Source organism: Schistocerca serialis, chromosome 1 (genome assembly GCF_023864345.2).
Source record: "Schistocerca serialis cubense isolate TAMUIC-IGC-003099 chromosome 1, iqSchSeri2.2, whole genome shotgun sequence".
Lineage (NCBI taxonomy): Eukaryota > Metazoa > Arthropoda > Insecta > Orthoptera > Acrididae > Schistocerca > Schistocerca serialis.
The window spans coordinates 993,208,964-993,235,916 of NC_064638.1; the positions used below are offsets into that span (position 1 = coordinate 993,208,964).

Genomic DNA, 26,953 nt, shown 5'->3' on the forward strand with positions numbered 1-26,953 from the left:
CTGTGGCTATGAAACTTGGTCCTCTATGTGCAGTAAAACACTGCATTAATAATTAATTAGCTTTAGTTCTCTCTGTTCTGGAATTCCATACAGTGTTCATGACGGTAAAGTGAGAATGAGGGACAGAAAAGGTGAGCTCTAATTTGTTGTTTTACAGAATTCCTGCTTTTGGCAAAATTTCATCAGTCCAGGTGAAATTGCCATGAGAACTTCATCACCAAAACCCAATTTTAACAAACACTGCTTTAAGGAATAAATGCTAAAAAGTTTGCAAATGGATACCCAGCTATGACAAGATTCCTAACCAGCCTGAAAGTTTGTGGCTATTCCTTTCGTTTTCGGACAAGATGCTTTATATTGCTGACAGAAAATTAGTCACTAATTCACATTAATTCTTATTGCCAGTAGATAGGTAGTCTTTTTTGGTCGATCGTTTTGAACAAATGCAGATTCTCACATGTTGTTCACCTGGTTTGACATAATAGAAAACACTGCTAAGCATGCAAATTGATAACATGTTGTTCACGTGGTTTGACATCATAGAAAACACTGCTAAGCATGCAAATTGATCATGTTGTTTTGTTTATGGTAACCTCCTTATAAACACTGTATCAAACTGTTGAATGTACAACGTGGAAGTTTTTTGTTGTTATGGCCAGCAAAAGAAAAAGCCGAAGATTCTGCAGAAGCTGAAATTTATTCATGAAGACAAAGACAGTTGGAAAGTTAAACTCAACAAAATGGCAAAAAAAAATAAGATTTGGCCCCACTTATTTGTGCGGTGCATACTGAAAAGTAAGGGAACTGTTCTGAATGCAGCAGTTAATGATTCAATTGTATTAAAAAGGGAGAACATTCATGCTTAATTGTTAAAAGGTGTCTAAGCATCTTCGATTTAATTGCACAGTTAACCATTCAAAATCTGTGCATCCGTCTGAACTGATGGTGTATAGACTACATCCAGTTTTAGTTTGTTCTCTCTGTTCTGGCATGCCATACAGTGTTCATGACGCTAAAGTGAGAATGGTAGACAGAAAAGGAGAGCTTCAATTTGTTGTTTGGTTGCAGCTGTTTCTTTAATTCTTTCTGAAGCAGATCGAGGGTTGTTTGTTTTCTTCTCTGTAATACATCATCACGAGTGGTGATATGTTACCACATCATATGTGGGTGCCTTTCTCAGGAGGATTACAGAATCATCCTATTAAATCCTAAAGCCCAATTTCTCCCATGAGGTAATGATGGCAGCAGGTGAGGTTCAGACTGATAATTGTGTGTTTACTAGAGGAAAGTGTTTAGTTTAATATTGGTGAAGTCCAATCTTTTACACAGACCAAGAGCCTGCCTGAAATGCACACTTCTTTCTGGTAATTGTGCGGTCTGATGTTCACACATGGCATAACGCACAATAAGCTGTGCATCTAAACTGAAGATTTCTAAAGCTATTAAGGAATAAGAAACCATCCTCTTACTGACAGAATGGCTTCTGGAAACCTTCTCATAAGTGGAGATTTACTATAGGGGAAGGTCCGAGAAATCGCACCAAGTGCAGCATTGAAGGTTTCAGTGTGTCAGGTGGCTGACAGGACTCCTTGGAGGAAAAAAAGAATGCCATAACCTTTCTTCTAAAAATTTAAGTGGAGAAAATAGGGCAGCTGATGTGAAATGTATTGAATGTCAGATGAATAATATTTTCCCACAGCTGATAATTGATGAGCCCAGGAACATTTTTGGTGCTGATGGAATTGAAGTCTTTTATAATTTACTTCTTCCCAAAATAGGGAAAATGTCATGGAGGGAAATAGAAAGGAAGAATGATGATCCTGCTGTCTGTTATTAATGCTAGTGGTGAAAGTTGCCACTATTAATAATGGGAAAATTTTAAACTCCCTCCTGATTTATAAATTCTATAGTACAGTTGCAGGGGCAACAGTGTGAATGATTGACTGATCTGACCTTGTAACATCAACCAAAATGGCCTTGCTGTGCTGCTACTGAGAACAGCTGAAAGCAAGTGGAAATTACAGCCATATTTTTTCCTGAGGGCATACAGCTCTAGTGAAGTGTTTCTAGCCATCTTTTTCATTGTGCCTACCTGAGACTCAATGCCTCCTTGATGTGGTGAGTAGCAATCTGTCCTTTCCACATTGCTATCTGTCCTTTCTGTATTGTTTTACTCCATCCTAGATTTTCCATTGTAAGATTTAGTTAGCAAAACCTAGTTTGCTGCTGAAATTTCTATGTAGTTTCTTCGGAGTTCAAATTCCAAGACTCGTGTAGCAGGAAGAGAGATCATTCTTAATATTTTTTGAATATTTTTAGCATGGTGCAGCAGAGTCAGCAGCTGTAGAATGTAATTATGTTAACTTTCAGCCTCCAGTTGCATAAGCAAAGAAACTTTACCTAGGTTTCAGCTATAAGAATGTAGCTTTCTTCAGAAATGTCACAATATGAAATTAAAATTAAAACATGCCAGATATCGGCCTTGTCAGACTTAAAATGATACTACTACAGTACATAATCATAAGACTGCGTCACTTCCACTAATGTTTTGCCAATAGGCGACAAAAACGGGCCAGACAGGTGGTCCGCAGGTGCTGAGTCGTAACTGGGTACCACAGGCAGCAACACAGCAAGCTCACCTGGTGGTCGCATGCATACGCATGTGGAGTTGTTGTTGTGGTCCTCAGTCCTGAGACTGGTTTGATGCAGCTCTCCATGCTACTCTATCCCGTGCAAGCTTCTTCATCTCCCAGTACCTACCGCAACCTACATCCTTCTGAATCTGCTTAGTGTATTCATCCCTTGGTCTCCCTCTATGATTTTTACCCTCCACGCAGATCCCCAATACTAAATTGGTGATCCCTTGATACCTCAGAACATGTCCTACCAACCGATCCCTTCTTCTAGTCAAGTTGTGCCACAAACTTCTCTTCTCGCCAATCCTATTCTATACTTCCTCATTAGTTATGTGATGTACCCATCTAATCTTCAGCATTCTTCTGTAGCACCAGATTTCAAAAGCTTCTATTCTCTTCTTGTCCAAACTATTTATCGTCCATGTTTCACTTCCATACATGGCTACACTCCATACAAATACTTTCAGAAATGACTTCCTGACACTTAAATCAATACTGGATGTTAACAAATTTCTCTTCTTCAGAAACGCTTTCCTTGCCATTGCCAGCCTACATTTTATATCCTCTCTACTTCGACCATCATCACTTATTTTGCTGCCCAAATAGCAAAACTCCTTTACTAATTTAAGTGTCTCATTTCCTAATCTAATTCTCTCAGCATCACCCCACTTAATTCGACTACATTCCATTATCCTTGTTTTGCTTTTGTTGATCTTCATCTTATATCCTCCTTTCAAGACACTATCCATTCCGTTCAACTGCTCTTCCAAGTCCTTTGCTGTCTCTGACAGAATTACAATGTCATTAGCGAACCTCAAAGTTTTTTTTGCTTCTCCATGGATTTTAATACCTACACCGAATTTTTCTTTTGTTTCCTTCACTGCTTGCTCAATATACAGATTGAACAACATCGGGGAGAGACTACAACCCTGCCTCACTCCCTTCCCAACCACTGCTTCCTTTTCATACCCCTCGACCCTTATAACTGCCATCTGGTTTCTGTACAAATTGTAAATAGCCTTTCGCTCCCTGTGTTTTACCCCTGCCACCTTCAGAATTTGAAAGAGAGTATTCCAGTCAACATTGTCAAAAGCTTTCTCTAAGTCTACAAATGCTAGAAACGTAGGTTTGCCCTTCCTTAATCTAGCTTCTAAGATAAGTCGTCGTGTCAGTATTGCCTCACGTGTTCCAACATTTCTACGAAATCCATACTGATCTTCCCCGAGGTCGTATTCTACTAGTTTTTCCATTCGTGTGTAAAGAATTCACGTTAGTATTTTGCAGCTGTGACTTATTAAACTGATAGTTCGGTAATTTTCACATCTGTCAACACCTGCTTTCTTTGGGATTGGAATTATTATATTCTTCTTGAAGTCTCAGGGTATTTCGCCTGTTTCATACATCTTGCTCACCAGATGGTAGAGTTTTATCAGGACTGGCTCTCCCAAGGCCGTCAGTAGTTCTAATGGAATGTTGTCTACTCCGGGGGCCTTGTTTCGACTCAGGTCTTTCAGTGCTCTGTCAAACTCTTCACGCAGTATCGTATCTCCCATTTCATCTTCATCTACATCCTCTTCCACTTCCATAATATTGTCCTCAAGTACATTGCCCTTGTATAGACCCTCTATATACTCCTTCCACCTTTCTGCTTTCCCGTTTTTGCTTAGAACTGGGTTTCCATCTGAGCTCTTGATGTTCATATAAGTGGTTCTCTTCACTCCAAAGGTCTCTGTAATTTTCCTGTAGGCAGTATCTATCTTACCCCTAGTGAGATAAGCCTCTACATCCTTATATTTGTCCTCTATCCATCCCTGCTTATCCATTTTGCACTTCCTGTCGATCTCGTTTTTGAGACGTTTGTATGCCTTTTTGCCTGCTTCATTTACTGCATTTTTATATTTTCTCCTTTCATCAATTAAATTCAATATATCTTCTATTACCCAAGGATTTCTACTAGCCCTCGTCTTTTTACCTACTTGATCCTCTGCTGCCTTCACTACTTCATCCCTCAGAGCTACCCATTCTTCTTCTACTGTATTTCTTTCCCCCATTCCTGTCAATTGTTCCCTTATGCACTCCCTGAAACTCTGTACAACCTCTGGTTCTTTCAGTTTATCCAGGTCCCATCTCCTTAAATTCTCACCTTTTTGCAGTTTCTTCAGTTTTAATCTACAGATCATAACCAATAGATTGTGGTCAGAGTCCACATCTGCTCTTGGAAATGACTTACAATTTAAAACCTGGTTCCTAAATTTCTGTCTTACCATTATATAATCTACCTGATACTTTCTAGTATCTCCAGGATTCTTCCATGTATACAGCCTTCTTTTATGGTTCTTGAACCAAGTGTTAACTATGATTAACTTATGCTCTGTGCAAAATTCTACCAGGCGGCTTCCTCTTTCATTTCTTAGCCCCAATCCATATTCACCTACTACATTTCCTTCTCACCCTTTTCCTACTGCCGAATTCCAGTCACCCATGACTATTGAATTTTCGTCTCCCTTCACTATCTGAAAAATTTCTTTTATTTCATCACACATTTCTTCAATTTCTTCGTCATCTGCAGAGCTAGTTGGCATATAAACTTGTACTACTGTAGTAGGCGTGGGCTTCGTATCTATCTTTGCCACAATAATGCGTTCACTATGCTATTTGTAGTAGCTTACCCGCATTCCTATTTTCCTATTCACTATTAAACCTACTCCTGCATTACCCCTATTTGATTTTGTGTTTATAACCCTGTAGTCACCTGACCAGAAGTCTTGTTCCTCCTGCCACCGAACTTCACTAATTCCCACTATATCTAACTTTAACCTATCCATTTCCCTTTTTAAATTTTTTAACCTGCCTGCCCAATTAAGGGATCTGACATTCCACACTCCGATCCGTAGAACGCCAGTTCGCAGTACCAGCACAGCAAGGCCGTTTTGGTTAGTGTTACAAGGCCAGATCAGTCAATCATCCAGACTGTTGCCCTTGCAACTACTGAAAAGGCTGCTGCCCCTCTTCAGGAACCACACGTTTGTCTGGCCTCTCAACAGATACTCCTCCGTTGTGGTTGCACCTACGGTATGGCTGTCTGTATCGCTGAGCCACGCGAGCCTCCTCACCAACGGCAAGGTCCATGGTTCATGGGGTTTATTACAATAGTTCGGACTATTAATGGCATTAAAACCCTAAGTCACTGAGATTACTGTTCCATAAAAGATAAGACATACACCAAGTGTACTGTACATAAGTAAGAATAAACATTAATTGATAACATTATTTGTTACAGCAGCTAAAATGTTACTGGCAAATAAACCATAATAACTGAAGTTACAGTTCTATGAGGTAAATGACATTATACAGTGTAAAGTAACCTTTTAATATGAAAAGGCCATAAGTTAAGGTTAACTGTGCCTGAAATGTGTGGAACTTAGCTAAGAACTGACAACTGTGAATGATAATAAGGACAATTGTCTCATAAAGGTTAGCGATTAGATATACAATATGTGATCAGCAATTAATACATAAGAAAACCAGTAGGCTGTATGTCATAGCCAGCTACTAACATAGGTAGATGATCATATAAAGTAATGGATTTATCGGACAATAGGTGTGTGCAATGCCACAAAACATTATAAAGACATTATAGCCAGTGGAGTTATATGCAGACTTTATGAAGCTCTTAAATATAAGTACACCATTTGATGTATAACAAATTGTGAAATAGCATTGAACATTGGTTAGTGTATTAAATATGCAGTGTATAATCAGGAAATGCCTGAAGCTACTAATAAGAACAAAGAGGCTGTATGTCGTAGCCAGGTATTGGCGTGGGTAATAAGCAGTATACAGTATTAGATTTAACGGGTTAATAAGTAGTATGTAGGGATGTACCACACCACAAGTCACTATAAAGACAGTTATAAGAATTCATGTGTATGCAATCTTTACAAAGCTCAAAATTAGAGATACACCATTTGACATGTATTAATTTAAAAAAAGCCTTAAACTTATAGAAAATAACAATGATTATGTGTATGTAAACATGAATATAAATAGGGCATTGGCATTGGGCGGCATAGAAAGTCCTGTATCATCATGGCAGATGAAGCAAGGGCTGAAATCCTTCGTAGAAGGAATTGCAGTTGAAAAATAAAACTTCTTCGAAGGATTTCAGCCCTTGCTTCATCTACCATGATGATATGGGACTTTCTATACTGCTCGATGCCAATGCCCTATTTATATTCATGTTTACATACACATAATCATTGTTATTTTCTATAAGTTTAAGGCTTTTTTATAACTGATACATGTCCAATGGTGTATCTCTAATTTTGAGCTTCATAAAGATTGCATACACATGAATTCTTATAACTGCCTTTATAATGACTTGTGGCGTGGTACGTGCCTACGTACTACTTATTAACCTGTTAAATCTAATACTGTATACTGCTTATTACCTATGCCAATACCTGGCTACAACATACAGCCTTTTTGTTCTTATTAGTAGCTTCGGGTATTTCCCTATTATACACTGCATATTTAATACACTAACCTATGTTCAGTGCTGTTTCACAATTTGTTATACATCAAATGGCGTATTTATATTTAAGAGCTTCATAAAGTTTGCATATAACTCCACTGGCTATAATGTCTTTATAATGTTTTGTGGCATTGCACGCACCTATTATCCGATAAATCCATTACTTTATATGATCATCTACCTACGTTAGTAGCTGGCTATGACATACAGCCTACTTCAAAGAACTGCAACTTCAGTTATTATGGTTTATTTGCCAGTAACACTTTTAGCTACTGTAACAAATAATGTTGTCAATTAATGTTTATTCTTATTTATGTACAGTACACTTGGTATATGTCTTATCTTTTATGTAACAGTAATTTCAGTGACTTAGGGTTTTAATGCCATTAATAGTCCGAACTATTGTAATAAACTTGGTTAACATTTTCTGGTTTTAAGTCAGTATTACTCCGCACGCACATGTGCCCGACTACCAGCTGAGTGCGGTGCCCAGTTACGGCTCAGTGCCCACGGCCCACCTGTCTGGCCCATTAGTAGAAATGAAAGTCTTAAGACTGTGTACTGTAGTACTAACATTTTAAGTTTGACAAGGCCAATATCTAGCATGTCTTAATTTTATACTGTGACATTTCTGAAGAAGGCTACATTATAGCCAAAATCTAGGTGAAGTTTCTTTGCTTATGCAACTGGAGGCCAAAAGTTAACATAATTCTTAATATTGACAGATATCCTGTACACCAAAAGGTGGTGACATTCTTTGGGAATATTTATGTTGTGTTTCTTGCTTTTAACTGTGCAACTGATTTGCAGGCTATACACATGTTTCTTAATGCTTTCACAGGCCTTGGGGGGATATACTTCCCACTAAATGTATATCTTTATAGTGTTTAAGGGAATATGTGTTACCAAATCTGTACACTCCTGGCATCTAGTGGCAGTCCACAGCACCAGCTGTAGTTTCTGCTTGGTGTGAAATATATTTCAGGACTGTGGGAATTCTTTATCCCACCAAACAACGGTGTTTTAATGGTTATTAGGAAGTATGGTTACAACAAAAGTAGTTTCTGGAAGGGGCTTCGGAAATATACTTACCACAACATCAATCTGTCATTTGTGGTCCTTGGGAAGCATACTTATCTCCAACTTAGGGGTATCCCAAAGCTTTTGAGAATACAATCTTACCACCCCTGTCTATGCCCAAAGTATTGTGGTAGTACATCGCACCAAGTGTATGAAAATTACTACAATCTGTTTCTGTTTGTTGTGGGATCACTATTGTTGTCAGAAAACATTGCTTTGCTCCTCCAATATACATTAATGTGACGTGTATCAGCTCATACCTTTATTTTGAGATAGTTTCAAGGATTGTTTTCACATAGTGGTAAGTAAATTTTATTACAAAAGGGAAGTGGGAAATTTATTTACCTCCATAGTTTTAATATCTCACAAAGGTGCTGTAGTGATATATGCACCAATAGTGTTTGGCCCTAAATCACAGAAATTAAATTATCAAAAAAGTGAACAAAGTCAGTTGATCACAATTGGGACAGCAAAAAAATTATTTTCGCTTAGTTGCTACAAAAAATGCGTCCGTGAAGGGGTTATAGCTAAGTACAGACTGACTGTTCTGCAGAGATTAATTTCGTTCCCTCATAGAAAGTATGTAATGAGAATGAATATTTTGTGGGCTGTTCACATTTTCATTGCTGCCTGGAATGCTTTGACCTATTCCCTATATCATATGATGATGCATTGTTTCCATACATTTACACCATCTTACCACGGATTGTTGCAGTGTTGTTCCCATTCAGGCAGAAAAAGAATCACAGCAGAATTCTCCACTGTATAAATGGGCTGTGCTATTTTGTTTTGCCTCCTGTAGCTGCTCACTACAGCACTGTGGTTTAAATGTTTGAGGAGAATGAGAACAGAAACTATTTGGACAAATCTTGGGAATGCAATACCCTTACGTTAACTAAATCCTGGCGGAGTGGAAATACATCATTACAAATGACAGAAAATCATACAGTCTCATATATGTCCATGAAGATTTATGGAACAGATATGTCACTAAAACATTACTAATTATTTAGAGAAATAAGTACAGGAAAAATAGCTAGTTTATCTACCAAAGGACAGTATTGTTGATAGTGTTCCAATATGCTGTCAAATTAATATGTTTAATTGACTGTAAAATGACAGTGTATCATTTAGCAAAAAGAGAAGTACAAATTATTTGAGCTGATTCAGTCGTTGGGAAAAAGAGATACTTCTTTGACAAACTGTAACGCCATGGGTACACAGTTTTCTGTGTAGTTCTGTGTGTGTGTGTGTGTGTGTGTGTGTGTGTGTGTGTGTGTGTGTGTGTGACTAAAAATCAAAAGAAAGAACAGATAACATTTCACTGAAGTAGCTTTAAAAGTGACACAGTACAACATTGCACCTGTGACTTCAACTGACAGGGAGAAATTTGAAGAACCTGTAAGTAAGAAGAGGATGATAATCTAATACCACCACATGAAGAATTACATACCTGATCTCTCTTTAAAATTTTTTCCAGAATACTTTGCAAGAATAAAAAAGTAACTAGTGTGACCAGAAACTCCTCACTATTTGTGTGTGCTTCAGTGAAAGTTCAATGAATGGTCTTTAGAGAGATGGTAGAAAGTCTTGAAGTCATGTGAAAAATTCTATACTAATTAGTAGCAGAAAACTGTTTTACACCGCACACGTGTGCGTGTGCGTGCGCGTGTGCGTGTAAGTTGCATATGGAAAATCATACATCACTGCTTATTCCAGTGATAGATTTCTAATATGATGGCGGTATTTTTGTGATATAGGGTATGTGTTATTATATCAATTGGTTTTTCCAAAACTCCTAATAAAACAATTTTGTTTAAAACATGTAAATTGTGATTTACTAGTATTTATTTTATTGCCGACTGAGCCTTCTTTGGGTAGACCAGTGTGTTGTTGCCTGAAGATGATATAAAAAGCTAAAAAACGTTTTGCATTAAAAAAAGTTAGCACTCTCACTATTTGTGCACTAAAAAAATTTGTTTTCTGTGTAAACTTAAATTTATAAAATTTCTTTTTTCCCCCCCAGGTACCACCACTGTCCAATTTTCCAAATCTGATGCAGGCTTTCCAGGTATGTGCTGCAACTTGTTTAGAGCATTCAAATGTTTATTGTTCTGTCAGAAGCCATCTGGAAAATGTAAATTGTCTAAAAAACAATGAAATCCATTACAAAACAACTGAAAGCATCAATTTTGGTTGGAACTGTGAGCTACTGAAAATCTGAGCGTTTATGCAGTGGGCTACAAATATTTTAAATTTGTGTTTGGGCACACACAGATGGCTTTTGTGCAAGAAAAGAAAAAGAGACACACAAAATACTTTTTTTTCCTCTCAGTATGGATCATAAACAGATGTTGGCAGATGAGGATCAGACGAAAGTGGAAACAGGAAAGGATTCAGTTATTTTTAAGAGGGGATTGGAGGGAGGGGACAGGGGGGATAGATGTTGTGGAAAGGAACATTTAACACCTCCAGTAATACATTCCTGGGACTAATACGAACAAGTGATCTCTGGTTAGTTGATGTCTGTCCATAAATGTGTAGCCAAAATTGGTGAAATATATAAATAAAAATTTAATGAAGCAATTATCTGAAATTTCATTTTTTTGCTATAAAATATAAGGTCACAGGCAAGCTAGCCAAATATGTGTGTTAATTCTCAATCAGTTCACTTCTGCTACAAAGTACTGAGGTAAAAGTGTTGCCTCAAGCATTTACGTCTGGAATGGGATGCACAATTCATTATAATGTACTTTTCCACATGTTCTGTTGCTGTGAGTAGTCTTCTGTCTCATAATACACTTTTATAAATAGAGAAAGATATCTCAGCATTGCAAGAAGACAACAGTGCATATTTATGCAAAGGGATTGTTCTAAGAATAATATTCTCCGTGGGTTCTACAATTTCACCATTAAATAAGCAAGGCAAAAATCAAGATTTGAGTATCCAGGATTCTTCTTCAGCACAAATTGCAGTTCAGTGGAAACTGAGCCACCCACTTCATGCAGTATGACACTGGCCTTCTGAACTGCAGCCTCAGAGTGCAACTTGCTCGCAGTTAGGTTAGCAATGAAATGGTCTACAGCATCTGTCATCTTATCAATAGAAATTCATATAGGTAATTTGCCTGCCAGCCCTGATTTTTTAATACATCAACGTAGTGGGAATCCAAAGTTCTCCCAGAGAGTGGATTTGTCAGGAATGTTACGGTTGAAGTATTTCTGTAAGAAAGTTTAAATTCAGGTACCTGAAGCTTGTTCCAAGGTAGGTTACCTTCAACCAATGCAAAACAAAAGTCTCTGCATAATTCACTATTAGATGATGTAGGCTGTTACTGTAAGTGTGTGTGTGTGTGTGTGTGTGTGTGTGTGTGTGTGTGTGTGTGTGTGTGTAGATCCCATTTGTTTGAAGAAATCCATTGTTTGTTCCTAATATGTAGTTTGCTTTGTAAATGTTGTTCAGTTTGGGATTTCATTGTACATCCTGTACGTTTATCACAAGTTTGGCAGAGGACTATTTTACCATCAGTTGTTAAAGCACTATCAATAGAAATGGGTGTTTCCAGCTTTGATGACAAGCGAAGGTGTAACCTGTGCCATGCTTAGCTTAAATGCGACTGACTGTTCCACATTGTGAAGCATTTGAGAACAAGAAAGGAAACTGCTTTAATGAGTCATTGTCATTTGCCTCAAACTTTTACAATATAGCCGACTACTTGCCATATTCAGGGGTATCTGATGACTGTGTGGTATCTGCTAGGTTCAGGCATCCCTGATGACAGAGTGATATCTGCTGAGTGCTTAAATACTATTTTCACAGTCTTGTTGTTTAGACTTGTAAATGAAGAAATTTATGCTACAGTATCCACATACCTTGTGCATTTTTCCAATCATTGTCACCAGTTCGATTCAGTACCTCTTCAACTGGTATACTATCCACCTATCTAACATTCAGCATTCGTTGTTGTTGTCAGTGGCATTTTCTCAGATGTTCTGCAGATATTTGCAATTTCATTTTTGCAGTGTGTAGGTGGAGATAGCCCAAACAAATACTGCTCATCACATCTTTCATGCGATGCCCAGTGCTGATGGAATCGGTTGTTTCCCATTATAAACAAAATTATTTTTGAAGTGGTATTCCATCAAACCTACACAATATCATTGTCCATTCCCACTGCACCCAGTCCCAGTCTCTTGCCGCATGGCTCATAACCCTGCAATATACAGGGTGTCCCACTAAAACCTCCCCGATTTCAAGGACCCAGGAGAGGAAAACCACAGTAGATCCTACAATGAAAAATGCACCACATTGTAGAGCATCTCAAAAAATTTATATTCCTGCGTCAGAAGTGCCAAGTATAGTCTCCAGAGTTCAGCATGGTCGCATGAAGTAAAAATGACGACTCCACAGCAGCTTGCACAAGCAGTAATGCGGTTTGCAGAAACAAAATCCATAATTACTGTGCAAATAAGTTATAATCATATGTCTGAATGTGATCCATCTGAGGTTAAAACAATTAAAGGAATGGTATAGGAAGTTTCTGGCAACAGGAACTGTTCTGAAACATTCTAGTGGTGCATGTTACAGAGTTTCAGAAGAGACAGTGGAGGACATCAGATACACATTTCTCAGAAGCCCATGTAAGTCAATTTGTCGAGCATCTAGGCAACTTGATGTACCTCAATTAACATTGCACTGTGTAGTTCACCAGCGTCATCGTATGTGTGCTTACAAAGTGCAAATTCTGCAACATCTGACGCCAAACGACAACCCATGCGACGACAATTTGCTGCGGATATGCTGCAGCGTATTGATATGGTTGCCAGCTTATTGATATGGATGCCAGCTTCCTGGAAAGATGTTTATTCTCAGACAAGGCAACATTTCATCTATCAGGAAGGATTAATAGGCATAATGTGCATAATGTTCAGATTTGGGGTTCGTAAAATCCGCAGGTTGTCATTGAGCATGTTCACGATAGCCCTAAACTAAACGTCTGGTGTGGACTAATGCACGACAGGATTGTTGGACCATTCTTCTTTGCGGAACAAACAGTGAATGGGTCAGTGTATCTGGACATGTTGGAGCAGTTTGCGTACCCTCAGATAAGACTTGCAACCCAACATAATTTTTCAATAAGATGGAGCTCCGCTGCATTGGTCAACGGCTGTTCACAAGTCCCTCGATAATAAATTTCCCAATTGTTGGGTAAGACGCGGAGGACCCATTGCCTGGCCACCACGTTCACCCGACATTACACCGCTTGATTTCTTCATGTGGGGATTCGTGAAGGACCGCGTGTATGTGACCAGTGTGGACAATATTCCTACATTGTGACATCGTATCACTAATCCAATTACAACAATAACAGAGGAAATGTTACAAAGAACTTGGCAAGAAATTGAATATACACTCTATATTCTTCATGTTACAAATGGTTCACATGTAGAGGTGTATTGATGATAAATAAATAAATTCTTTGAGATGCTCTACAATGTGGTGCATTTTTCATTGTCGCATCTAGTGTGTGTGTGCGCGCGCGCGCGCGTGTGTTTTTTCTTTTTCTTTTTTCCCCCCTCCTGTGTCTTTGAAATCAGGGAGGTTTGAGTGGGACACCCTGTACATAGATGCAAGACCTGTCCCATACATTCTCCCACTACCATCTACCCCAGACCTGTCACAGCCATCTCCTGCCCCCTCAAAAGGAGGGCTGCCTGTGAAAGCATCTATGATGTACAAATTGAGCTGCAAGCACTATGCATCATTCTACATGGCCATGTCAATGAACAAACTGTCTGCTGCATGAATGGCAACCACCGAACTGCAGCCTAGAGACAGCTATATCACGCAGTTCGTGAAAATGTTGCCCAACATGATGTGCTTCACGTGAATGGCTGTTTCACAGCCTGTACTATTTGGATATACACATTAGGAATAAAAGTAGTTCCTAATTCTCATGTGGTGAATACTCAGTTTGAGTTGATAAGGTTGTCTTTACCCAAACTATCTGTAAGCCACAAAAATATGTTAGATGCATTGTTCTGCACAGTGTTCACCCAGTCCAATAATTACCCTGCATGACTGCCAGTGTGTTAGGAGTGGAGCGATAAACTTGGAACCTCGAGCTATGATGTTATCCTAGAGTTTTAAGAGTAGTGGCCATTCAAATGGGTGCCGTAGTTGCAGCCAATTTCTGGACTTAGGGTTTCTCAGTGCTGTTTGTTAATTCCTAGTAGCATAGTGACTTCTTGTCACCTGTCATGGATATTATCTGTTTATTACAACACAGCTAGTTGGCTATACATTGTTCACTGTACTTAAAATCCCTTTTGGTGATTACTATCAGGGACTTGAATTTCCTTGTTGGTCTATGTGTCAAGTACAGCCTAAATTTGAAAATAATATGCACCCAGTTGTTTTCATTGACACATAAGTAACAAGTAGCGCTTTCCAACTGTTTTCAAGGGAAAATACAGTGATATAGCAGTTAAACCTGTCTCCACTAAGGTAATCCTTCCTACAAAGGGCGTGATGTTTGGCACATGAAAGTCAGACATTTTGAAAGGACATTTGTGTTGAGAAATCTTAATGATCTTCATTATGTTGGGATTTATGTATCTCTGGAATGTGTCCTAAATCCATTGAAGTTCCACCAAATAATGGGAATCATTAATTGTTTAAAGATTTCTTTCTCTGTTTTTCTGCTCTGATATTGTATGATGTGCACTACAAAGATGGTGGAGGGACAATTTGGTTTCTTCAGAGACCATCTGTGTTAATGATACTGTACTTACTTCTTACTTCTTCTTCTTCTTCCTCCTCCTCCTATTATTATTATTGTTGTTGTTGATTTTTCTCTTTGTGTGGAAAAGTTGGTCAGTCTAGATGTGAAGATCGATGCACTAGATTCTTCCATAAATATCCTAATACTTAAGTGGCTTAGTGTTGGGTCCATTGTCAATTTTTGACGTAGTATAAGCATATTCACACATGCAGTGGATATGCTAAGTTGAACTGAGCTTCTGAGGGCACGCACCCGACATTTTCTCCCCCTCTCCACCACCACCCCACCACCACCACCACCACCACCACCACAGGCCGTTCTCTCCCAAGGGCATGCATCGGTTGTCGCAGAGACATTTGTGTCGGTGTCTATGGTAGTGTTGATGTAGTTGCCGTGTCTACCGGATCATTGTATTTGCGAAGTGTCTTCTTAATTAGACCCAGTGCTGTATTGGTGGGGTGAAGAGTGCGTGGAAGAAAATTCACATTGATCAGTATTTGCATGCAGATAACTACCACCAACCTGTGCAGAGGAATGGGTTGCTAAAAATACTATTACCCAGGGTGCACACCATCTCATGTGCAGTGTGTCTGCCCTCGGAACTAGAACACATCAGAACTATGTTCCAAAAAAATAGATAATCAAAATGGCAGTTCAAGCACCCTCTTTGCCCATCATTACTTTACGACCTATGGAGACAGAAGAAATCATAGAGGAAGAGATAACCACAGCCTTTATACGCTACACCAGCACACCATCAGGAAAAGTCTTGTGCATACTGAAAGAGCACTGTGTAAGAACTATCTTTTGCCCGCTTAATGAAAGATGAACATTATTGGGGAGTGTCGAAGATGATCTTGGTTTGAGGAAGCCTGGGGTGTATCAGATTCCATGCCCGTGTGGCAAGACATATATTGGACAAACAGTGTGCACCATTAAAGTTTGTTGCTGAGAACTCCAGCAGCACATTCAGCTAATGTACCCCAACAATTAGGCAGTCACTGAGCAGTTTGTCAGAAAACCATGCTAGAGAATATGCATTTACCAGGATTTTATCACAAACTTCCAAATACTGGGACAGTGTCATTAGAGAATCCATCAAAATTCCCACCAGGGATATTCTTATCAGTCAGACTGTAGCCATAATCTCAGCAAGACTTGTAAAACCAGCACTGGGTGTAACTAAGACTACGTTCAGCAAACACAATGATCTGGTGAATGAGGAGGACAAAGCAACTACATCAACACTATCACAGACACCAACACAAGCTTCTCTGTGACTCGTCAATGTGTGCCCTCGGGTGTTGAACCATGGAGGGAACAACTGGTGGTGTGGGAGGGGAATATAAGTTGGTTGCAAGCTCTCAGGAGGTCAACTTGTCAGTGCACCTGACGATGGCAACATGTCTGACTGCTGAAACATTGTGTCTGCTGGACACTAGGAACCAACAGTACACCCAAGGACTGCTCGATCAACAAATATGCCATATGCTCCATATGCTGTTTGCCAGTGCTTACCAAATCTTCAAGCAGTGGTTGTAAATCTAAATTGTTGTCGTTAAAGCACCTCATATAGGGCCTCTACAGGGTTATTGAATAATGAGTGGTTGAAGTATCCTGAAATCTGCTGCATATGACGAAATAATTTTTCAGAAGCATCTATAGTTGGTAATTGAGTAAAATATTGCAGTGTAAGCTGCTCGCTTTCCATATTGCTGAGGAATTTGCCACCACGTCCTTCCCCAAAAAAAGAGATAGGTCTTGATAATTTCCAATGTTGTTCTTATTCATTATGAATACAATATTTTGTTTGTGATTTTTATCTTTTTGTTGTACATCAACTTCCTCTTTCTGACCATGATTGTGCTTTACTTCAGTGATTATTATTGAGAGGTAAAAGATTGATTCAATTATTATTGTTGCAGATTTAAGTTTCACAAACATGACATTGTTATTGTTTTTACTTTCAGTCTTTCCCTGCCTACTCCCAAGATGCATTATTGGGAGCTTTATTTGGCGGGGGTTCTCTGGCTGATCTCTTATCTTCTTTTCCTGATCACAGTTATGTGGAAGGACAGTCTGTATTCCTCGATTTCTTGATGACAATGGTAAGTATTTCTGTTAATTAAAACATAAACTCAAAAGTTTAATTAATTATTAATGAGCTTTTCTTTTTTTTATGGACACTTAAGAGTATTTTGTGAGATGTTAAGATTATTTCACCAGATATGCAACATAGTCAAGATTTAGTGGAAAGAAATTATGTAAAGATCTTTTTGAAACTGGAAAAAATGTGAGCTATAGCAATTTGCAATTTCAGTTTTGAAATTCATTTTTGGACTGCACTTCAATGAGTATTATGTCTTTGTTATCCAGCTGATTGAAGCTTCTGATTCCATGACACTAGCATCAACCTTGTGTCTGCTTCATGTTATTGTATGTTCGTGTTTGTTAGATGGGTTGCAATTTTATAAACATCAAATGAGTTGCATAAGTATTCCATCTGGGACGTTTTACATTAATATGCTGCTGAAATGTCCTACAGTTTTCAGCCTTATTTATGGGCATCCTGATTGCTCAATACCACAGCTATTCAGAGAGTGATTACCTTTATTCCTTCCATTATTTACATTTTTACATTACATATCTGGAAATAAACTTTTCAGTCTTAAAAAGTTGACATCTTTAGATGTAATAGTAACTGAGAATACCACAAGGGAGAGCTGTAGAGCAGTTACTGTTCACACATTACATAAATGATCTGATGGATAACATTGGAGGCTTCTTCAGGCTCTTTGCAGATTTTTGTGTGTAGGGAAGCTGCAACACCAGGAGACTAAAGAGTTCTTGAAGAGGATCAACACTTGGCACGTTGGTGACCATCAGTGTTAATAAATTAATGTATTCTGCATAAATAGCCTGAAAGACCATTATTGATTGCACTGTTGCCAATAAGTCACTTCAAAGGGTTCGAGAAAAATCTGATGTAAGGCTGAAATTGATTTTAAAAAAATAAATGGTCTACAAAACACTTGTTTGGCTAATTCTTGAGTTTGGCTAATTCTTGAGATTGCATGATAGTCCAGTACTCGTAACAGGTAGGATTAAATGAGGAAATAGTGAAGATTGCAAGCAGAGCTTCACATTTCAACATGCTTTCACTTAATACACACAACAGTATTACTGAGATGCTCATCCAAGTCCATTGGCAGATAACTGCAAGAGAGGCATTGTGCATCACAAAGGTTCACCATTAAAATTATGAGTACAGACATTCCCAGAAGAATCTGGAAACATATTATTTCATCATACATTAATTTCGTGGCTTAACCAAAATTGTAAAATCATAAAAATTGTCATGTGGAGACTCAGCACCAGTTGCTTCCACACACCATTCACAAGTTGAACAAGAAGTAGGGGGGGTGTTTTGTACTAGAAGTACCCTCAGCTACAGACCGTGAAGTAGCATGGGGAAACAATATTGCATAACTAATTCTGTGTTAATTTGCTGTATAAATGCAAAAGTGCATGCAATCACAGCACTAAGTTATTGCTTTTTAAGTTTCTCTCCATGTTTGAAAGCAGTTCCTGACTCTAGGCTTCAGCTGATAGAAATGGGCACCTTTTTACAAGACAGTCTTTTCACCGAGTAAGAAATCTTTGTGTCCTTGAACATAATTGACAAAATTAGATTAGATTTCGAGAGTGATTGACAGCTGCCAACCACTTCAACATTCGTCCATCATCTGCAGATCTTCCTTCATTTCCCTCTAGTCCTCTGACTTTGCTAGGCAACAGCAGCATCTGTGAACAGACCCACAGATCTTAAGATTCTCCAGCTATGGAATATATCATTCATAATGCAATTAATTTAACAAAAATTATCTGTTTTTGAAAATTTAATGTAAATTCAAATGCCTTCATATGTGTATTCTCTTTCTGCGGCTTGGTGAGCAGATTCATTATGCAATTTTACCTCATTTTATTTATGTAGTATTCTTTCATTTAATTTTCATGGTAAAGAACTGAAAATTTGCAATTTCTACAGTAACAGTAGGTCACTAACTCGAGCATGGCAATGGAGAGGGATTTGAAAAAGACTGTTACACAGTATTGTTTCTTCAGTGACAGTATGTAGATGTAGATTACATGAATCATATTCTATGTATCCCATTGAGTGTGCTCGCTGTAATTTGAGGATAAATCATAGATGTAGATTTTACTGAAGTGTGGTACAATAGAATGACTCAACTTCATAAAACATTATATATTACAATGCTGAAGTCAGTATGAGGATACTCTTCAATGGTGTTGGATGTGCCTAATAGAAAATTCTTTAATTCATTCTTGAACGTGACTTTATTGTGCACAATATGTTTAATATGCTATGACAGGTTTGTGAGTAGAGATATGTCCATAAATCTGACCTCTTTCTTTATAAATGTTAAACCACTTTGTACAGGCTGTTTTTCGTCCTAGAATCATAATTGTGCTTTCCACACTGTTTCATTGAGAAAAGAGAAATATTTGTATTTCCAGAGACTGTTAATGGTATCAGTAAGAAATATTCCTTTAAAAACTGTATCTTACAATTCTTTTCTGGAAATTTATCACTGTTCCTAGAATTTTCCTAAAAAATGATACAATAGCTAATTAGTGAATGAAAATGTATAGTTTCTAATTTTAAATAACCCGCGGCGTAGATACGTGTACTGCAACTGTAGCTAAGTAAGGCACTTTATTAAATCTAAAATTAAAGATTTGCTATTAAGTTTGTGATCTGCTTATAGTACCAACTACTTTCTGATTATTATTTTGTTAAATAGATGATGATGTTATTCTAAAGGTGAATGTAGTCTGCTTGTTTGACATTGGGCTTTGGATTCGAAACTGTTGTTTGCCAAAAATGTTGTATATTAAGAGTTTATAAATTTTTTTGTTACCTCTCCTGTGGTCTGGTGGCTGGCGATTTTATTCCTGACCAGAAGACCATGTTTTAATTCCTAGTGACTGTCATGTTTATCTACATCCACATACATACTGTTTCAGGGCTGTAGGATAGTGATAGGACTGAGTTGGATACATGCCCTATGTTTCACAATATTTTTTAAGCACACAATAAGTATCACGCATGATTGGTTTAGATTACAACTTATCAACACATGGCCCTGAGTGTGGATTTAACAAACTACCGGTTTGCATTTAGTAGTAATTATCCGAATAATAGAGCTGCCTCAAAAATTCCTCAAAAGGAGCATTGCTAGTATCTATGGCATAACTGGTGACAACATCTGGCGTGGAGTCCCCCCCCCCCCACACACACACACACACACACACACACACACACAGAGAGAGAGACAATGATGGCCATGCTGGCCTGACAGTTGGTGTGACCTCCAACTCAAACCCAAGACATCACAGTGCATTTCTGTCCTGTGGCCAGTGCAGGGACAGCTGCACCCTTTATGTAGCCCACCAGTGTCACACAATGCTGCTGCTGGGAAATACAAATCCCATGTGGGCATTGTTGGAACATGGGAGTTATTCATCACAGTGCTTTCCCAGCTCCTTTCCCCATCCTACAAAAAAGCTCTTAATGGATGAGAATTTGGGTTTTGCCCTAGATAATAGTCACATAATTGCAATTGACCTTTGAAAAAATCACTTCTAGCTTAACAGTTATTGTAGTGTCACTATTATTTTAACAATATTGTGAAAAGGAAAGTTACTACTCACCATATAGCGGAGATGCTGAGTCGCAAATAGGCACAACAAAAAGACTGTCACAAATATAGCTTTTGGCCTGTAAGGTGACACACCAATGATGCAAGGGACGTCGAACACGTCCCACGTGTCACCCATTTGGCCCACTGCTGTGGCTGCCCCGGGTACTGCCTGCACTGAGGTTGCCCCCTCACCCGTGGTCGAGTGGGAGATCATTCCAAAGTCTGGCAGGCAGCGAAAAACTTTCCAGCGGGCCGATTGCAGGGCCTACCCAGTTCATTTGGCGAACAGGTATCGGGTGTTATCTGTGGCTGAAAATGTGTCTGAGCCAGGTGCAGTCATCCACCCTGTTCCAGAGCAAGCTTCTCGGGCTGCAGGGTCTGGGCATGTAGATATGCTGGTAGTTGGGACTCAAACTTCAGGCGTGTAATGGGTCCCCTTAGGAACATGGCTGCCAAGGAGGGGAAGGAAGCCAGTGTGCCCTCTGTGTGCATACCGGGAGGAGTCATTTTGGATGTGGAAAGGGTGCTTCCGGATGCCATGAAGAGTACAGGGTGCCGCTAACTGCAGGTGGTGGCTCATGTCAGTACCAATGTTGTGTGTCGCTTTGGATAGGACGAGATTCTCTCTGATTTCGGGCGGCTAGCGGAAATGGTAAAGACTGCCAGTCTTGCTTGTGAGATTAAGGTGGAGCTCCACCAACTGCAGCATTGTCTATAGAACCGACTGTGGTCCTTTGGTGCGAAGCCGAGTGGAGGGTCTGAATCAGAGGCTCAGGCAGTTCTGTGACTGTGAAGACTGCAGATTCCTTGACTTGCGACATAGGGTGGTGGGTTTCCGGGTTCCACTTAATAGGTCAGGAGTCCACTACACACAGGAAGCGGCTACATGGGTGGCAGGGGCCGTGTGGAAGGGACTTGGTTTTTTGGGATAGAGGGTCCCAGGGAACCACAGAAAGGGCGTCCGTCTAAAAGGGGACAGGTAAAATCATAGTAAGTTAGTTCTAGAACAATCGGTATTGTAGTTGTAAATTGTCATAGCTGTGTTGGGGAAGAACCAGAGCTCCAAGCCCTAATAGAAAGCACTGAAGCTCAAATAGTTACAGGTACAGAAAAGTGGCCAGAGCTGGAAATAAGTTCAGCCAAAATATTTTCAAACAATATAACAGTGTTTAGAAAGGATAGATTAAACACAGTTGGTGGTGAAGTATTTATTTCTGTCAGAAGTAGTTTGCCTTGTAGTGAATTTGAAATAGATAGTTCCTGCAAAATAGTATGGGTAGAGGTTATACTTGACAATCGGACTAAACTATTAATTGGACCGTTTTTCTGACTCAGAAAATATAGTTGCAGAACAGCTCAAAGGGAATTTCAGTCTCATTAGAAATAGGCACCACACTCGTACAATTATAGTTGGTGGTGACTTCAATCTACCCTCAATATGCTGGAAAAACTATACGTTTAAAGCTAGCAGAAAGCATAAAACGTCATCCAGAATTTTACTGAATGCCTTCTCAGAAAATTATTTTGAACAATTAGTTCATGAGCCCACTCGAAGTGTAAATGGTTGCGAAAGCATACTTGACCTTTTAGCAACAAATAATGCTGAACGAATAGTGAGTATCGTGACGAATGCAGGGATTAGTGACTACAAGGCAGTTGCTGCTAGGCCGAATGCTGTAACACCTACAACCATCAAAAAGAAATGCAAAGTATATCTATTTAAAAATGCTGATAAAAATGCTCTTAACACCATTTTAAGAGACAGTATTCACTCCTTCCAGTCTGATCATGTAAGCATAGAAAAGCTGTGGAATGATTTCAGAGAGTTAGCATTGATAGCAATTGAGGGATATATATAACCACCTAAATTAATAAGTGACAGTACTGATCCCCCAAAGTACACAAAAATGGTCAGATCGCTGTTGCAGAAGCAGCAAAAAAGCATGTCCAATTTAAAAGAACGCAAAATCCCCAAGACTGGCAAAATTTTACAGAAGTTTGAAATACAGCATGTATTTCAATACGAGATGCTTTTAATAATTTCCATAATGAAACTCTGTCTCGAAATCTGGCAGAAGACCCAAAGAGATTCTGGTCATACATAAAGCACACCAGTGGCAAGACACAATCAGTGCCTTCACTGTGTGATAAAAACAATGAAGTCACTGATGACAGAGCGACTAAGGCACAGTTATTAAACACTGTTTTCTGAAACTCCTACAACAAAGAAGACAAAGTAGATATTCCTGAATTCTAATCAAGAACAACTGCCAAGATGAGAAACATAGAAGTAGATATCCTCGGTATCGCAAAGCAGTGTAAATCACTTAGTAAAGTCAAGGCTTCTGGTCGAGATTGTATACCTTTCAGGTTCCTGTCAGAGTATGCTAAAACAATAGCTCCACATTTAGCAATTATACACAACCGCTTGCTCATAGAAAGATCCATACCTAAACGCTAGAAAATTACTCAAGTCACACCAATACCCAAAAAGGGTAGTAGGAGTAATCCATTGAATTACAGGCCCGTATCACTAACATGGATTTGCAGTAGGGTTTTGGAACATATACTGTGTTTGAACATTATGAAGCACCTCGAAGAAAACGATTTATTGACACATAGTCGGCACGGATTCAGAAAAATCATTCTTACGAAACTAGCTCTTTATACTCATGAAGTAATGCATGCTATTGACAGGGCTGTCAAATTGATTCCATATTTTTAGATTTCTAGAAGGCTTTTGAATCGTTTCTTACAAGCGTCTTTTAACCAAACTGCGTGCCTATGGTATATCGCCTCAGTTGTGCTACTGGATTTGTGATTTCCTGTCAGAAAGGTCACAGTTCGTAGTGAAAGATGGAATGTCATCAAGTAAAACAGAAGTAATATCTGGCATTCCCCAAGGAAGTGTTATAGGCCCTCTATTGTTCCTGATCTATATTAATGATATAGGAGACAATCTCAGAAGCCATCTTAGATTGTTTGCAGATGATGCTGTCATTTACCATCTTGGAAAGTCATCAGATGACCAAAACGAATTGCAAAATGATTTGGATAAGCTATCTGTATGGTGCCAAAAGTAGCAATTGACCCTGGATGAAGAAAAGTGTGAAGTTATTCACATGAATACTAACGGAAATCCACTAAATTTCGACTACGTGATAAGTCAGACAAATCTGATGGCTGTAAATTCAGCTAAATATTTAGGAATTACAATTACAAATAACCTAAATTGGAACGATCACATCGATAATGTTGTGGGTAGAGCAAAGCAAAAACTGTGATTTGTTGGCAGAACACGTAGAAGGTGCAACAGGTCTACCAAAGAGACTGCTTACATCAAACTTGTCTGCCCTATTCTGGAGTATTGCTTTGCGGTGTGGGGTCTGCATCAAGTAGGACTGACGGATGACATCAAAAAAGTACAAAGGAGGACATCTCATTTTGTATTACCGTGAAATAGGGGAGATGTGCCACAGACATGATACATGAATTGGAGTGGCAGTCATTAAAACGAAGGCATTTTTTTGTTGCGACAGGATCTTCTCATGAAATTTCAATCACCAGTTTTCTCCTGCGATTGCGAAAACGTTCTATTGGCACCCACCTATATAGGAAGAAATTGTCATCATGATAAAATAAGAGAAATCAAGGCTCACAAAGAAATATTTAAGTGCTTGTTTTTCTCGTGCGCCGTTCTAGAATGGAACAGTAGACAGACAGCTTGAAGGTGGTTTATTGAACGCTCTTCCAGGCACTTTATTGTGAATAGCAGAATAATCATGTAGATGTAGCTGCCCAATTTGTTTTACTATCTCATTTTCTCTCGTGTTCCTAATGAATTTTCTTGTTAATAATATAAAGTATAATCTTATGTTAGTTCTGTAAAAATATCTGAATATGCAGTGATTAACAATTATAAATTTGCTCATTTTATAAGTACTGTTGAAGCATTTTTGCAAGAATAATCAGCCCAGAGACAGTCACCACGTGAAGGTTGGATCAAGTCTCAATTTCCATTTGTATCTGCAGTTATCATATACTCTATAAACTCATTACAGTAATGTCATGTTGTCATGCCATTAAAAGAAAGCACATTTATATGTTAGTCACAAAAATATTGGTCTTGAGATTGTCAGTTGATCTTACAGTGTCTCAACTGGCATTTGTGTGATAATTAATCTTGGTATTGTACGTATGGAAACAAAACTATGAAAACCAATGAAAACTATTGAGTGTGGCCCCCCCCCCCCCCCATTTCCACACACACACACACACACACACACACACACACACACACACACACGAAGGTATTAAAGTTTGTAGCTTTTCTGAGCCAGTGGCTCTTCCCTCCAGCAAAAAGGTTGAAGGGGAAGGAAGAGGAGTGTAGGAAAAGAACTGGTGACATTTAGGGAAGGGGATAGAGCTTAGAAGAGTCGCCCAGAAGTCCAGGTCAGGGGAGACTTTGGATAATAAGGAAAGACATTATTTGAGGCTACACTGGAAGAAATTTGAAAACCTGGGAGCTTAGATGTGGAAGATAGGTTAATACGCAAGACAGAGATTACTACAAAAACATTGTGCATGAGTTAATATTAGGGGAACGCTGTGTGCATTGCGTGTGATACAGGTGGGAGAGGACAATGAAAAATAGACAGGTCAGAAAATGAAAGATATAGAAAAAAAAAGGAAAACTTTAATACCTCTATTTGTGTGTTCTCCTGCCGTTGCGTGGTGGGTGGATTTTTCTTATTTATCAAGTTACATTATATTTTCAGAAATTGATTATTTTCATTGATACAATGTTACATAAGTTTTAAATAGAAATTAATTTTCACATAATGAGATTTTCACTCTGCAGCGGAGTGTGCGCTGATATGAAACTTCCTGGCAGATTGAAACTGTGTGCCCAACCGAGACTCGAACTCGGGACCTTTGCCTTTCGCGGGCAAGTGCTCTACCATCTGAGCTACCGAAGCACGACTCATGCCCGGTCCTCACAGCTTTACTTCTGCCAGTATCTCGTCTCCTACCTTCCAAACTTTACAGAAGCTCTCCTGCGAACCTTGCAGAACTAGCACTCCTGAAAGAAAGGATACTGTGGAGACATGGCTTAGCCACAGCCTGGAGGTTGTTTCCAGAATGAGATTTTCACTCTGCAGTGGAGTGTGCGCTGATATGAACACACACACACACATTAACACACAAGCAAGCACACCTCATGCACACATGACACCTACCACTTGTAGCTCCAGCTGGAAAGCAAGCATCAGGGGGGCATGCTTGTTTTCAGTGGCTGCTTCTCAACCCAGGCCATCAGGATCCTCCCCTCCACCACCAGCTGTGAAAGTGAGAGTTATTCTTAAGACACATTCCCACTCCTGAAATCATCCCAGCACCCTTCTGACGAAATTATGTCATCCTCAACCTACAGTTACGGACTGTCCCCACATCCACCATCCAACAGTTGCATGCCCTCTGTCCTATCACTTCCTCCTCTTTCATGTCTTTGAACCCTCATTGTATGTAGCCCCCTGCAAGTACACCTGCCCATCCTTTCGTCTTCCCTGCTCCTGACCTCTTCCGCTTCCCATGTTCTCCCCCACACCCCACCTTCCACCTGCACCTCATCGTCTCGTCAGTCCTTCCTGTGTGTCCCGCCAGACAGCACTCTTCTCTCCCCCTACCCACACAATGCTATCTCTACTCCTCCTCCCCCCCCCCCCCACTCCAGATTGCTATTCTTGTGACAGCCGCATTCTGATTGGCTGATTGGAGTTGCCAATGGTAAGTCATGTGGAGCATGAGGCTGGCTTGCTTGCTTGCTTGCTTGTGTGTGTGTGTGTGTGTGTGTGTGTGTGTGTGTGTGTGTGTGTGTGAGATTTTCCTTTGCTGAAGAAGGCTTTGGCCAAAAGCTATAATGTGGAACAGTCTTTTCTTTGTGCCTGTCTGCAACTCAAAGGGTCATCTTTATTTTGAGTACCAATCTATCCTTTTCCTAGTATTGTTGATATTCCAACCCGGAGTTTTAAAATAGTTGACAATTTCTGTTTCTTGTTATAGACTTGTTGCTGTAACACATCAAAAATCCAATTAACACTACTTCCATGTAATTATACAGGTAGCAACTTCTTCAGCATTTGTCAACTTTTGCCCTTATTCAGTAAACATGCTTATTCATTCACTTATTAA

The 26,953-nt window shown here is 39.2% G+C and overlaps 1 protein-coding gene across 6 annotated transcripts in view; it reads left to right on the plus strand.

The window, feature by feature from the left end:
• LOC126413018 (large proline-rich protein BAG6) overlaps window positions 1–26,953 on the plus strand; it is a 215,267-nt gene that overhangs the window by 133,926 nt on the left and 54,388 nt on the right. For all 6 annotated transcript variants that reach the window (XM_050082921.1, XM_050082913.1, XM_050082950.1 and 3 more), the window contains exons 15-16: window positions 10,277–10,321; window positions 17,006–17,143. In XM_050082921.1, the coding sequence (XP_049938878.1) occupies window positions 10,277–10,321; window positions 17,006–17,143 (183 nt within the window). The remainder of the gene's footprint in view (window positions 1–10,276; window positions 10,322–17,005; window positions 17,144–26,953) is intronic.